At 42.4% G+C, this 16,292-nt stretch overlaps 1 protein-coding gene across 6 annotated transcripts in view; it reads right to left on the bottom strand.

Annotated features, from left to right (window-relative positions):
- LOC137277417 (protein unc-13 homolog B-like) overlaps window positions 1–12,745 on the bottom strand; it is a 156,871-nt gene extending 144,126 nt beyond the window's left edge. For all 6 annotated transcript variants that reach the window (XM_067809137.1, XM_067809131.1, XM_067809132.1 and 3 more), the window contains exon 1: window positions 12,712–12,745. In XM_067809137.1, coding sequence (XP_067665238.1) covers window positions 12,712–12,739 — 28 coding nt within the window. In that variant the 5' untranslated portion in view covers window positions 12,740–12,745. The remainder of the gene's footprint in view (window positions 1–12,711) is intronic.
- Window positions 12,746–16,292: the final 3,547 nt, after the last annotated feature.

Raw genomic sequence — 16,292 nt, 5'->3', positions numbered from 1 at the left:
ATGAGATCCATGCTTTTCTAGGCACGTGTTATCGTATACATTGACACATGTTATCCATCAACACTAAGACACGGTATCCATGACTGTAGATCTATATCTAGATAGAAAGATAGATATGTTCGTGGATTTCTGCATAGTTAGCCAAGTATATCTAAACACATACGTTTAAAAGATGTTTGAAAGAGGCCATGATAATCCCAAGATTATAGGTACCCGTTTCTGAAAGATACCTTGACAAACACCTGATGTTAGGTTCTGAAAGATGTCGGGCAACCCCAAGGCTATAGGTTCTGAAAGATACCTTGACAAACACCTGATTATAGGTTCTGAAAGATGTCGGACAACCCCAAGGCTATAGGTTCTGAAAGATGTGTGACAACCCCAAGGCTATAGGTTCTGAAAGATACCTTGGCAAACACCTGATGTTAGGTTCTGAAAGATGTTGGACAACCCCAAGGCTATAGGTTCTGAAAGATACCTTGACAAACAACTGATTATAGGTTCTGAAAGATGTCGGACAACCCCAAGGCTATAGGTTCTGAAAGATGTCAGACAACCCCAAGGCTATAGGTTCTGGAAGATGCCTTGACAAACAGGTAGGTCCTAAAAGATGCCTGATAATCACTAGACTACATTTCCTGCAAGATGCCCTGACAGCTATAAGATAATAGGTTTTGGAACGATGTATTGACAACCCCAGGACTATAGATTTTGAAAGATGCCTTGAGCGTCCCAGGATTGTGTATTTCTGAAGACGCAGCTCGCTGCAGCTCACTAGACTTTGTGGTTGCAGATGAGATGTATACAACAGTAGAGTAGTTTGTCTCCCCAGTGCAGCTGGAACTGGAACTAGTGTCCAAGAAAAGCTTGCCATTGATCACCGTGGCGTGCACGTTGGGTGTTAGGCAATACAAAACAGAACTTGGCCACCTGAAGACAAATCCCTGACTTCACCTGGGTCCCAGTGGTGAAATTCGTTTCGAGATTTCTGTCAGTAAAAGTCAGGAGGTGTGGTGGGCACTGTCTATTGGAGAGGGTAGCGCGTACAGGGTTATTTTTGTGCCTCTAGGGGCGCCACAAGTGGAGAGGACGGTGTGCCTCTTGGGGATTCCACTGAGAGGGTGAAGCTGTTCATCTATAAGAGCTGTCGTCTACCGACGTCATCTGTGCATCTCTGCTCATTAGAACACTAAGTACACTTCCTGCTTGTATTGATGGATTCGGGAAGAAAAACACACGAGAAGTTTGCTTCCAGTTTAAAGTTTAAAGAAAACAACGTATTTGGTAAGATATACGAAAAGTAAGTTTTACATTGACTTTTGAAGTTTTCTTTCCGTGGACATTAAAGGCTCATTATAACGGCTCAAGTACTGCGACCAAAGTTTTCCAACAAACTATGTTATTCCAGTAATAGCGCAGTGCATCTTGGGAGTGCGTGACATGGTTATGGATGGCGTAGCGTGTAACGTTAAAACACCAGTTCCATGTATCATGTTGATACACTCGTGCCGGAATTCCCGTGTAGTAGCTTTTTTCGTGGTTCGTAAAATCAATAATGACAAACACACGCTCACGTACTAATCGTTTCACACCAGCAAGACTCCGCCAGCAGTGTACACGTGACGTCGGTCGGTCACTGGGCATGGTAACTTGCATCGATGAACTGAAGACTGTTCCCGTCTCATCAGAACGCGCCCCATGAGTCTTGTTTGTTTGACAGTGTTAGTACACTTTTAGCAAAACGGATTAGTACCTATATACGTCCTAATTTGTTAAAATGTTTCATCTGATATCTGTAGTATTTTCTCACATAAAAACGTTCTTAGGAGGGAGAGACCTCTAACCGCTCATATCTTCTCTCCCAAAATGTCATATTTCCACTCATTCACTCGTTCACTCGCTCTCTCTCTACCTCATTCACTCACTTTCTCGGTTGTCCCGTTTAATGTCTCTCGTTGATATAACATATGCCCCTCTGTCTATCGTCTCTCCATGCAACACTTGTTTATATCTTTCGTCTTTCTATAAGGCATTTCCACCTTCGTTCCAGACTTTGCCACAAACCTGGCGCCATGTATGTGGGCGACAACAGCCACATATTACTCTTACGGGCTTAGAAGCTGAAATTTCTTGATTGCGCCGTTATCGCAAAACACAAATAAATAATCAAACAAATGTGCGATGCCCTGAGCTTGTTGTAAAGTAGATCACATCCAGCGGAACATTGATTTTATGACAACAGCGGAAGGAAGCAGATTGGTGAAGACTGGCACAGCGTTAAAGTGCGTTAACTACATGGTCCTTCTGGGACGTGGTAACGCGGGGAGTGGGGCGGGGGACCAAGCAGTACGGTGTACGCGTATCTATCATGCCTGACGTTCAGGATTACAATCTGTAGGGTGTATCCTGTTCATTACACGACAGCGTCAGGGCTTAAAGGTTTAACTATTATATATGAGAGAGAAACAGTGAAAACAGACAGATAATTCATCATACAATGTTAGAATGAAAAATGCATGAATCTACTGCAGCAAGGTATTGCACATTTCCGGAAACACATTATTCATTTCACTAGTTTTTAATCGTAAACAAGGGCAACATGTCACTGCTATAGTAAGTAACAAGTTTCTTATGAAAATATGCTTATACAGTAAAAACTGTGTTGGTGATCCAAATTTATCCCAAATAAATACATACAGTTCCCCAACACATTAAGGTAAACAATGTAGAGAGAAATAGTAGTAGAAATTTAAAAGGAATCAAGACCCTTGAAAAATCCATCTGTATAGTTGATAAGTGCCTTCGAGTGTGATTGTGTACATGTGTGTCGAATGTCAACAGCAAATTTGATATTTATCTGTCTAGATATAAATATTAATAATGGTTTTCAGTCAGAATGTCGTAATGTCACCATTTATCTGTACTTTATAACTGTCATTATTTTTGTTGTGAGTTGTAAACGTTTGTCTTGTATCACGGTGGATGGTTCTTTTTGAGAACAAATCAAGTGAACTGATAAGTATATTTCAAGTTGCCATAGCAAATGTATGATCATGTATTTATTCTACTGGCACCAATTGATAAGTCATGTTATAATTTACACGATGAATATCGAGTGATCCAGTAGATAGTTTGGAACCTTAATCCCGTTTTGCGTAAGTAATTGAAAAGATCTGTCACCAAATATACTGAAGAGTGAGTAATAGGCCCACCTCCCATGATTGTTCACAAAGCCTAAAGGAGCACAACAATGTTGAGGCAAATTGTGGCTTAACGTATACGACTCGTATAAAGTACATAGTATACTGAAGCCACGTGTAAAATGAACTTATGTAATGCAACCTTCATTTCTTATTTAAGAAATTTATATATTCAGGTAATATACAATTTACGTGTGCATGTTCAAGCATATTAGATGCTAACTTTGGATGTTTGCTGTTTGGTGGAAACATGACACTCTTGAACACATGGGTTTTATCAGATGAACAGCAAATATATATTCTTCAGCCACAGCGCCTCATAAAACACTTTGTTAACAGACAATACAGTTTGCGCAGTGATCCGACTCTGAAAATCATTACACGCCCCGGTTGCGCAGGATTATGGAAAACTCTGTTGCTAGACATATCAATGCTCCTCGACACGATGTCATCACTTTTGATACATTATCTACAGCATGGCGGGACGCAAAAAGGACAACCACATGAGGTACATCGACGGAATCGATAGCAAAATGCCATATTGACAATGAGACTAATTAATGGTCGAATTGTAAGCAACCGGTAGAGGGAGTGCAACATCCCCCTTACCCCCATCCAGCATTCCCCGAATTGTCAGGCGCGCCCAACATGGCGTGGACAGCGTCTTAGGTAAAGAAGACAAGGTCGTGCCATGATCAGTGCACTGATTTACCGGCTTTTGGGGGAAAGTTTTACCGTGACTGTTTGGGGGTTGTGGTCTAATACTTTCGGGTGGTTGTCAGCACAAAGCAGTATTGTTAATGTGCAGTTAAATGTTGTACGCTACCTACATTGACCGAAATCAGGTTCTCCCTGCCACAAGGCAAGCTCAGTTGGATCAACCTTTGTTTAGTTTGTTCCCCGAGTTGATGTTTCAACGCAAATAGCGACTACACCCGACACTGACATTGTCTGCTTGCCTGTTATACCATCCCATTGTTGGGGGTGCGTCGCTCTCTCCCTTGTCAACCGCTGATCACATGAAATGACGGAATGTTAGTTTTATCACATTCCACTCTATACGAATAATACTAAGTGTGGTCTCTGGGGTTAGATTATAACCCTGGCGCATTTGTACTTTCAGAACCGCCACTGAGGGCTTGGGTAGCGCGACAGTTTAGGTCCGTACACCCGCTTCTGAGTGCCTGTTTTAAACATCTGTGCCTTGCACAGAGGCACAATGCAATATGTGACCCAGGTCACAAATGTTTGGTGTCTCCACCGGATTTCGAACCCGGGCCTTAAGTGTGAGGCCAGCATGCTAAGCACTACACCAATGTGCAGCGCGCAAGCACGGTTACTGTTTGATGCGGTTTCCATTTGACAGTTTACCCTGACTAAGGGACTATGAGACGAAAGTCTGCATTGACGGTTTTTCAGTGAGACCACAAATACAATAGACAGAATATTAGCAGTACCTTGTCCAATTTGGGTTTGCTCTGAATCGGTTGATCTGTTCATTCTGGAGAACAAAAAACGGACGACAAGTATTCTTTCTTTTCCTATCGTGAGTGTGTGAGCGAGTATGGTTTTACCCCGCTTATAGCAATATTCCAGCGGTATCATGGCGGTGGACAACAGGAGACCTTCCTATAGATTCACCACGAATGAGTGGGTTGGTTTTGACTGCCACTTGGAGCAGACTGTAAGTTATATCACCGTTACAATCATGTTGGAGAATGATCATGGATGCAGCTTGTTGCACTCCCAACAAGGAATGATGACAACCTAATACTCGGTGGCATTCAGTCCTGAGATCAGAGGATCCTGGCAGAACAAAGGGGAAAAAGCTACAAAGTGAATAACGACATGCCACGAACAATACTCTCACCGCCTTCTTAGACACCGCTTTGCTTGATCCATTGGCACGGCAAAGAAAAGAATTTGGCAACAAAGTCTGTAGAACATAATTAAACAAATCCCAAACCTGCAGGTTGTGAACCTGTTTCAAAGACCTCGTTCACTGGATATCCCGAAAAGAACTATTTTTTAGTAGGTACTCGATCAAAGTGTGTGAGCTATCCTGCTATGTAGAACGATCAATCGCTGTGTGTGGCAAGAAGGAGAACGACACTGATAGAGTCATGAAGCTTCTGATTCAAGCTTTCAAACAAAGAAGCATTAACTCGCGTTAAACTAACTTCGAGGGCACGCGGCAATACTGCGTAATGACAAGGGCTCTTCTTCATAATATCAACAATGTATATTTTGTATGGAGTGCCAGTGCAGAGATGATATTTTTCTACATCGGAAATGCAAACCAGAACATATTCTGTACTTGAGGTCAGTGACCAGCGTTGGAAACAAAGAAATCAGGGGAAAATCGGTGGCGTGTTCAAAGGGAAATAACTCTACCTGGCCAACTGATCACCCACTGCGTGAACACGGTATAATACCGAACTAGTAAGCTAAATCGATTAGAGGAAAAGTTTTTGTCTCTGGCAACAGGTTTTCTAACTGTCGTCGATAGGGAAGAATGCTGTCCGTTTTTAAGAAGTCGTTAATGAAAAGAAACGTTTATCGGTGATGGAACAAAGCCAATATATCACGATGGTACAAACCACTACTTTCACTAAAGCCACATCTCATGACAAAACTAACCCACATCTTACGGTGCATCTAACAAATATCGCACGATCCGCGTAGCTACATTTAATGAAGGATCTAAATGAATTCTTGTAAATTATGTAACCTCAATCACATAACATCTGACGGAGATCTGATAGGAATTGAAATCCTAGTATGTATCGCTATGTCATGATGAAACTAATCAATATCTTACGATGTATCTAAACTTTATCTGACTGTGCACCTAACCCGTGTCTCACAATGTACCTAATCTATATGTCACGATGAATTTAATCCGCATCCCACGACGTACCAGGCCCAAATCTCACGATGTATCTAAACTACATCTAATGTTGTACCTGACCCATATTTCACGATGTGTCAAATCTATATCTCACGATGTATCTAAATAACATTTCACGATGTATCTAGGTTATATCTCACGATGTACCTAACATATATCTCACGATGTGTCTAACCCATATCTCATAATGAAACTAACCCATATCTCAAGTGAGAACTATAAGTCCCATCTAATGTTGAACCCATCTCTCAACAAACCCATATGCTATGTTGAAACTAAACCATATGTCAAGACTGATCTGGCCAATATGTGATTTGACACTAACCCACATTTCGTAATGAAACTAACATATATCTCACGATGGATCTGACCCATGTATCATTGCGGATTTACGCAACATTTCAATGGTTCTCATTGGTTTATTTGTCCTAGTAGTGTTCTGATATTGCATCATTCTGTCCTGATAAAAATGAAACCGAATATTTAGAAACATTCATATAAACACAAGTACATGGAAGAAGACACGGACACTCAAAGTATGCTTAACACACCTATCGTGTCGTATTTCAAATGAATACAATGAAAGCTGGAATGAATTAAATGGTTCAACGGCCACGGTGCCAGATCTCCATTCACTTAGTTTTAAAGTGTCATTATAATGGTTTGGACACTAGTCATACACTATCGTGAGCAAGGATCAATGGTTTTTTGTTATGTCTCAAATGCGAAATGCTCGGATTTCAGAGCTGATAAAAAATAATTAAATATAGGACTTCCCAGTACAAACACAGCCATAACAGCAAGAGAGTGACCGGGAGCAATCCCACATCGAAACGGAGAAGATACCGCGCTGCAAAATGTACCGCATAACAGTATGGAGGGGGAGGAATATAGCAGCTTGGCCTTTTGGAGTCCTGTCCGTTTTGTATCCAGCTCGGAGGATGTTATTTCTCTCCCCATGAAGTGTCTGTTCCCTTACAAGACGTTTCCTGTTCAATTATACTTCTTGCCAAGACCCAGTTACGCTAGCGCCCCCTGTCGGCAATTCTCATAACGCCCCTCGGGCCAATGTGTTCATGAAATATTTACAGAGGAAATCAGATCTACTTTTCTTGGTAAACTTGCGTCATTAGATTTCAAGTTGGCCCTTGTGCAGTGCAGTGAGATCTGTGCTGTATAAAGACAACCTAACAATTGATTTCTGGCGGTCCGTCTTGACAAAAAAAGGCGGATGCATAGTCAGAGTTTTCCACGCTAGGAGCAGGCCAACGACTGGCGTCTTCTAGTCGATTTCAACACTGTATTGTTGTAAATGTTGACAATACTGCATGCTAGTCTGAAGTGCCTTTCACAGCGAGACCAACGGTTTGCTGCAGTTTATTCGATATTACAGGTGAGAAGAACTGGTTGAAATATGTCTGACAACTGTTGTCAACATCACTATGGATGCCCCTGTCTGACAGCTGTTGTCAACATCACCATGGATGCCCCTGTCTGACAACTGTTGTCAACATCACCATGGATGCTCCTGTCTGACAGCTGTTGTCAACATCACCATGGATGCTCCTGTCTGACAGCTGTTGTGAACATCACCATGGATGCTCCTGTCTGACAGCTGTTGTGAACATCACCATGGATGCTCCTGTCTGACAGCTGTTATCAACATCACCATGGATGCCCTGTCTGACAGCTGTTGTCAACATCACCAAGGATGCCCCTGTCTGAAACTGCTGTCAACATCACCATGGATGCCCCTCTCTGGCAGCTGTTATCAGCATCACTATGGATGCCTCTATCTGACAGCTGCTACATACAGCATCGTGGATTCTATGACAACAGTTCGTATGATGAAGATAAATTTGGTGTGTCGTTTTCCTTTTGTTAGATCACTGAATATTCCGCGACAGATCCTCCCAACACCTTGGCCACATTTGCCAGAGTTAATCCCGATTATCATGCCGTGTGTGATTAGCTTCGACCACGGCTGTATGTTTACGGTCTGTTGTATAGTATACATAGTACCTACAATGTAATACAGTAGATCCCAGCTTGAGCCTTTGGTACCGCAGTGCAGTAGACTTTGGTCATGCATTGACACCGTGTAGCCTCTAGTTCAGGTGTATAACCACGTGCATCTTTGTTATTGCTCCTCGAGGTGTTCACTACATGTCACGGTGTAGCTGAAAGATACATATATCTATCCTAATTAGACCTCTGTTCCCCACCCACACTGACGTGACCCGCGTCCACAGGGACGTCACCATTTCCACTTATCCCGTTGTATCCCTACTGGGAGGCGCTATGTGGGCAGAGGGGTGGAATTGGTGCAGTACATTTGCACTTGATACTCATGACGCGTCACCCCTTCGTGATATCGATGATTCCGAACAGGTATATATCTGAGAAATTTGGCGACACCAGCGCACACTGGTATAGAGCTTACAAATTGAATAACCATAACCAGGGTCAATCATCACATTGGACCCCACTATCACGAGTTACTGTATGGCTAGATGTGTACTTGTTTGGTTTTATGAGCATTTAGTTCATATAACTGGCGATGATCTCTGTAGAGTACAACAGTCACAAGTTTCCGTGTTTTATCTAGAAAGTCATAATTTCCCATGTTGTATAGTCACAATAAAACACGTATTCCGACAGTCATAATCCCCCATGTTCCATTCAGACAGCTGCAACTGATCCTAGACACAGATAGCCAGATATCTCATACAACTATTGCCTGATCAGCAACAGCGGAGCTCAGCTAGGGGATTACTGCTGTGTGTGCATTACTGGAACAGCTCATATCAACTTATGTCTTCTCCTATGATAGCTAATGAAGGACACAATCGGCACGATAATCCCTGGATGTTGCACTCCAGCGTAAGGGAAATCAATACACAACTACCATGGGGGTATCTGATGAAATACATAGCTGCCCCCAACGATTTACATAACAGGCGATTAGTGAATATGAATTTATACCACTCGACACCGATTACTTTAACGTTACACGCTTCGATGAAGCCTTTCACGTGCATGTGTTGTTATTTGTTCAAGCAGTATCTTGATATAGACTAAGGAGACATATAATCTCTTCAGTCGCCTTCTACTCACTTTAATCAGTACGTTCATTACCCGGCAGACACAGACACATGTATGCATCGTAATGCAGCACTAACGTTGACACAATGAACATCTCATCCGGTACAGTCCCTAGTGCAGTCACTCACGTCTAGATCTAATATACAATCTGCTCCATATCTTCCAGACGACTAAGTGACTTCTCAATATTCATCTTGGTGCGTGTGGTAAACACCCACGTCCGTCACACAAGACGTCTACGGCGACAGGAGACGTCAACGAGAGACGACATATACAAGGAGTGACTGAAAAGTGTTGAATCTAGCTACAAATAGATCTACGTTTTGCCTTATTAAGCACAGCCCCTTCCTTGCTTACAGGCTGTAGTTGAACCATGTACACAGCCTGGCAGCAAGTGGCTTAAGGCATAAGATTAACTATGAATATTCCGGCGATGACACTGGTTACAGAGCTGTCACTCCAACACACATCTGCAAACAAATCCAGTTTTAATTGTTAGTTTAATTGTAGGATTTGCCACAGTGAGCCGGAGACATAACAATGATCAGCTGGTGCTGAATTCGGCTTTAGAGGAATCCATTGTGGATTTGATACTCCTTGAACATGACGGTATCCATGCGATCTCAGTCTCATTCAAAACTTGCTACATTATTGAGTGTAGTCTGTCTCACAGTCCCTGAACCACATTATTTTGCCTACTGCCAAGCCCTCTCTGCAGTGCTAAAGCCTTAAATGAAGCAAGCCTAGATTTCCCCAGGTTCTGGTTCTGAATCTCTGGTCTGGGGCTCCTTTTCAATTAAAATGGGTTTGTTTGTTACTACTAAAATTACATATATTCAGAGACTAAGCCTTAGTTTATATAGAGTGGTCTCCAGTCACTCCACCAAACGTGCGGATCTCAGAGGGGATTATGTTGAAACATTGTCAATAATCCGTCACTACTAGCCTCAGAACCTTTCAGCCGGTCTTCGTACGTCCACGCTGAGAACAGCACTAGGGTCGCATCCATCCGGTCGACAATTATACGCAAAACCAGGAGTGCGCGCTCATGTTCGAGACAAACAAACTAAAGCCCAGAAGAAACTGGTTTCACTTGTCCTCTGGAGACTTCATCCAGCACAGATCCAAGCACCGATTATAAGCCAGTGTAGATTAAACAGGATGTTCATCCTCATTTGTATCAAGTGATCACCTGGCACGCGAATGACGGATTCGTGCATTCTCGTGTAGATCAAGCAATCAGGTGACCCGGTAGAATAAAGGATGATCATTTTCGTGTATATCGAGCGTTTAGCTGACATAGAGGTAAAACGAAGCCTAATTCTTGTCTAAAATAAACGGTCAGTAAACCAACACCATTTAAAGGGGTGATCGCTTTTGTTTATAACAAATTAAGGGGATATACACTGTGGTCTCTAACGAACGGTTATGAGTTGGCTGACCAGTCAGCTGACACAACAGTAAATGGCGATACTTAGTCCAGTTAATGCAGAGGGACAGCAATAAATATTGATGTTTTTTTCTTGACACCAGTGGAGTATGTTTCATCAGTATCACGCGATGGCAAGATACTCTTTAATTACGGTACGTCGACAACTGAAAGACAGGTCGAAGATAGAGATGAAATATTCATAACCAGGAGAAGAAGGCATGCATTTGCTATTTGGACAATTGTTATCTGGCGAGAACACACGTCACTGAAAGAGAATACATGTGTAATATGGGATTATTCAATAGCCATATCTAACATCTCACAGGACGTATGTGTCATATTGGGGGGTTATTCTATAGTGGGAACCCTCACCACCTAGAGGGCGCATATGTAATATGGGATTATTAAAGAACTAGATCCAAACAGCAAGTTTGTGTCTTATTTGGAGATTATTCTATAGTGAGAACCCTCACCACAAAGAGGGCACATGTGTAATGTGGGGTTATTCATGACAAAAAAAATGAACCATGCAGAAAGTATTTTTGTTATCGGTGGATTATTGTATAGCCAGAACCCTCAGAGCAATGAAGTTAGGGATTTTTTACAGGATCATTCAGAAAATACAAGCTCTGCTACATAGAAGATGTACTGGGAAATTATTCAATGGCAAGATCCACATTTGGTGGTGTAGTGAACGACGAGCTATTATATTGCAGGAACCACAGCTAAAAGGATAGTTATTGTTTCATGGGGACATCAAAATCTGAATCTAGATGTCTTTGTTCACTTGTTTACCATGCTAAAGCACAGAGACTGTCGACAGCATAAAACATGATACGTTGTTCATGGTACAAAATTCACACAATAGCAAAATACTGTGTATACGTTGAACACGGTACAACGTATGCACAGTATTCTGCTATTTTGTGAATTTCAGCGGCATAAATATTCATAGACCTTCAGGTATATGACGTTCTGATTTTATTGATTCCATTATATACAGCCATTGTCAAATCTTCTGACGTGTCTCTCTGTTAACGATCGGTTGTACAGAAAACAGATTGATACCATGCCATTTCCTAAAACTTGGAATTTTATTGACAGTAGGGCCAATGACATTCAAGCACAATACCTATGACATTCGCACTCAGGTGACACGGGTCCCGGGGCTGCTGTCAGCTGACGTGATGTCGCCTCGTCACGGACTGGTTACATCAGTGAATAGAAGTCACTTACGGTGTATTGATTACTAATGCGGTCGCGAGTAGCGATAGAACAGCGAGTGCTTTATCTCCGTGATTATCTCAGTCACGAGGCTATCTACGAGGTCTTCATGATCCACGTAAACTGGGCGGTACCGAACACTACGCATGGGAAAGGGATGGTTTCGGTTCTGAGGGTGAGGACAGTAGTATGGTGGGATGAGGGTGGGGTGTGGATGAGAACAGTGGAGTGATAGGTGGAGGCGAGGACAGCTGAAACGTGGGGTGAGGGTGAGGACAGTTCTGTGATATGGTGAGGGTGAGACAGTGGAATGGTGTGGTGATGATACGGTGATGCTAAGGACGTGGAATGATTTGGTGATGATACGGTGATGCTAAGGACGTGGGATGATGTGGTGGTGGTGGGTATGGGCAAGGACAGTGGAATGGTGTGTTGATGATGCTGTGAAGTTGAGTACAGTGGGATGAGGTAAGGACAGTGAAATGACGGGGTGGGGTAAGGACAGTGGAATGACGGGGTGGGGTAAGGACAGTGGAATGACGGGGTGGGGTAAGGACAGTGAAATGACGGGGTGGGGTAAGGACAGTGAAATGACGGGGTGGGGTAAGGACAGTGGAATGACGGGGTGGGGTAAGGACAGTGAAATGACGGGGTGGGTTAAGGACAGTGGAATGAGGTGGTGATCTGGTGATGTTGAAGACGTAGAATGGTGGGGCAGTGACGTGATGTGGCTGACAAAGGAATGATAGAGTGATGATGTGACAAGGATTAAGGATTAAAAACATTTATGCATCATTTCATTGTAAACAATGCATAGGAAATACTTGAACGCAACGTACCTGTGACATTGACCACTGCACAGGCCATCTCCAGTTAAACCCCTTTGTACCTGTCGATGCCCCTGTAGGACTGCAAGGGACTTCTTGTATTCAGTCACCTCTGTTCTCAGGGGCACGTGAGAACCATCATGTTCTCCGCCGCTAAGTCATAATCTCAGTAAGTTTCCGTTTGTATCTGTCATACATGTGAAGGTTTAATTGCTATTTTAGGGTCTCTGACGACGCATCCATAAGCTGGTTAATTCCTTTGTTGTTGCGGGATCTTGTAGGTATGCTGGAACTGGCCTGTTCTGGGTAGCAACGAGAGGCTCAACTCCTCACATCTCTTGTGTTTATCCTCACCCTTGGTACCGTCTCTTCACACGGTGGCGTGCTACACTTGGCGTCAGTTGGCACCAGTAACGACGAGGACTTCAGCCACTCTCCCGATCAATAAGACGAATGAGTGAGTTTAAGTATGTGCATATATCAACGACTCAACTTCTCTATAACACTGCTTTGTCTCGGTAGCTCAATGGGATTCTATCATTATGCTGAACGAGAGAATTCTCATGGGAATCTTGTTATAGGGCGATTTATAGATGCAGTCAATATAGCTATGTCTCATTTCAACTATCTTGCGCGCAGTTAGTCGGAATGACACACCTCAGCAAACCGCACAATATGCAGTGCCTGCTACATGATTACAACCACACAGTGCTTCATGAATCTGTTCCAGTTATTATATACATGGAATATTGTGAATATCCTAGCCACGATGCCCCAGGATCTGTGTGAGAATATCCCTTTCCTGAGGTTTACGTACAATTTTAACTGAGTTGACTCAGTTATAGTGAGTCCTGGAATTTTGCTATAAATGTTTGCGAAATTGCCAAATACCTTAATCATGTCCGGTTTACAACGAGTAAGATATGTAATATCGCAGCGAGTCCTCTTTGACGGTTTCCTGAAAACAAGTCTGTGTCATGACAGCACTGAAGCAGCTTTGGACAGACCCGCAAGGGAAAATACACTAGAGTGGGCTATTTAGTCATGAAGTAGAGATTACTAATCGAGTGTATGTCAGATACTATTTATCGTACAACAAGGTGGCAGATAAACTGTATCCGACAGACACAAGTACAGCCATTTATTTCTTACACGCCGTACAATTGCACCATTAATGGTCGAATAGAGTCAGATTTCATATTTTTTTCATCTTAGCTGCGCATTAATATTCAACATAACGTTTAGGAATGAGTGACGTGACTTGGCTTCCTAATCGCTACTCATCCTTGTGGTGACCTTCCACAAACACGTTTCTGTCACATTTTCACGATGTGTGATAACGCAAACCAGATAAGATGAACTCGTAAACAATTACAAACGTTACATTGTGATTTGGTTCTGATTGTCATGAGAGACTTTGATGACATTGAAATTTAATCATGAAAGTAATGCGTCCTAACCTGACCCTTGGTCATCACCATGGAGTTGTCAATCACGGCATTAGAAAGTGATCTCACACATATATTTTATACCAGTTTTATTACACAGGTTTCTCAACCACTGTGTGTACTATAGCTTCCGATCACATTCACCACCCACCTCCCACCCCCAGAAAATGTCTCAGGCCAGATTTGTGAGGAACCTGACGAGGAGAGCAAGGGAAGAGACAACCCATACGCATGACCAGGCGGTTGCAGAGGTAGATCAAGAGCAAGTTCCTCTGATGCTGTCATTTCACAGTAGGTCATTCCCTTTACCATCATGCTAGAAAGACGATCCCGATCCTGTCTCAAACTAGCTGACCTACACCTGCCTAATGTGTGGACAACGACTTCAGATCGTCAGCCCTTCCTCATCTTCACTGATGGTAATGTTAACACGATCTTGGCCTTCTCCACATCAGAGATGCTGCAATCCCTTCAGTCTCCAGAGAAGGTCTACATGGACAGAACTTTCACGCCATGCCCTTAGCTTTAGGACCAAGTATCTATGGTTTAAACACATGTATTCCAAACAATGTACATGTAGTCCAACATACATTGAATGACGGTATTCTGGTAGTAAATTCTTTGCCACTTTTTTAAGACATGCTCATTAGGCCCCATGGTGGGTGACAAGAAGGACATGACATTGCACGAAATCCATTGAGACTTGTGTACGTTGAAGATTGCTGTCCTGGGGCAAGAAGTAGAGACTGACTCAGCAAGAGAGATCTTACGGGACTGTCATCAAAGTACATGACAGAGTTACTCTCCCTTGTTGTGGACGACACGTTTTAGAAGGCTCTGAATAATTGTTTGTGCAAAGTTACAAAACAAACGGTAATTGTGGTCAACGTGTGTGATCTGGTATGGAGGATCTGGCCACATACAGAGCCAGAATACGAACTTTTCGCCACCTACCCGGTACTCGGCAGGTGTGCCATGTTGACAGTTACACGCCATTCATGCAACGCCGAGATCGTGCCTTATCGTCTAATGATATACGCTTTTATGTTCACAGCACATTTGTTATTTTCTGCTTTGTTACTTATTTTATGTAACCAGAAGGTTATTTTCAAGTTCTCATTTGATCATTTTGTGCCCAAAGAAACAGCATTTCTTTGTGTTATGCGTGATTGTCAAATGTCGCAAGAGCATTGAGACCCCCCGACGCTTATTGGAAATGATGAATGGAATGTGCGTGCAAAACGAAACGCATGGATTTCTTCCCGTTCACAGTTTATCGCATTTATTGAGGAAAACAGATTTTGGCGAGTTGTCCTCAATGACAATGGATTCAATGTTTGCAGACAGCGTTCAGCATGGATATTCTGATTACATAGACACCAATGATTCAAATTCGAAAAGTAATGGAAAATTACTACTTATGCGTTTCTTGTTTTTGAGTAGTTTAATTGTAGGTTTAGTAAACTTGAGGATTTTATATGAGATAGCAATCGGAACTTAGTGACACACACACTGTTTTGAGTGGTGATTTAAATTCTCGAACTGGAAACTCTAACAACAGTCTCAAATGATATATACTACATAGATACTTTCGATTTCATGAAGACGATGATGTTAATGTTGATTATAGGAAGTCTCACGATTCAACTACAAACAAATTTGCCCAGAAACATTTAGGCATGTGTTACGCATCTCAATTGTTTATCGTTAATGGGAGACTATACGGCGATTAACAAGGGGAATTTACATACTTTGCTAATCAAGGTGCTAGTGTCAATGATTATTTTACATGCTCGCCTGATTTTTTCCAATCTATGGGTTTATTCAATATTGGGGATCGGCATGAGTCTGACCATTTACCCCTTGAATTACATTGTAAGTTTAATCATGGCATGAACGATGATAACGGGTCCACAAATATTACACGACTGACATGGCATGGTAATCTTTCAAGCACCTGCTTATCGAACTTAAAGGCCAACATAATGTTTTTGGTGACATTTTACTTCAACACATGTGAATGGGACCATAAATGAGCTTGTAGAACTTTCATGGACTTCAGGAAACTGTATGCATGCAGATGTCAATCAGAAACGCCGAACAAGTATTCCAAATACATACTGTAGAAATGCCCGAAGCAATGCA

The sequence above is a fragment of the Haliotis asinina genome, chromosome 3 (genome assembly GCF_037392515.1).
Source record: "Haliotis asinina isolate JCU_RB_2024 chromosome 3, JCU_Hal_asi_v2, whole genome shotgun sequence".
Lineage (NCBI taxonomy): Eukaryota > Metazoa > Mollusca > Gastropoda > Lepetellida > Haliotidae > Haliotis > Haliotis asinina.
Note: the sequence above shows the minus strand (reverse complement) of the source record. Positions and strands in the feature narration are given on the sequence as shown.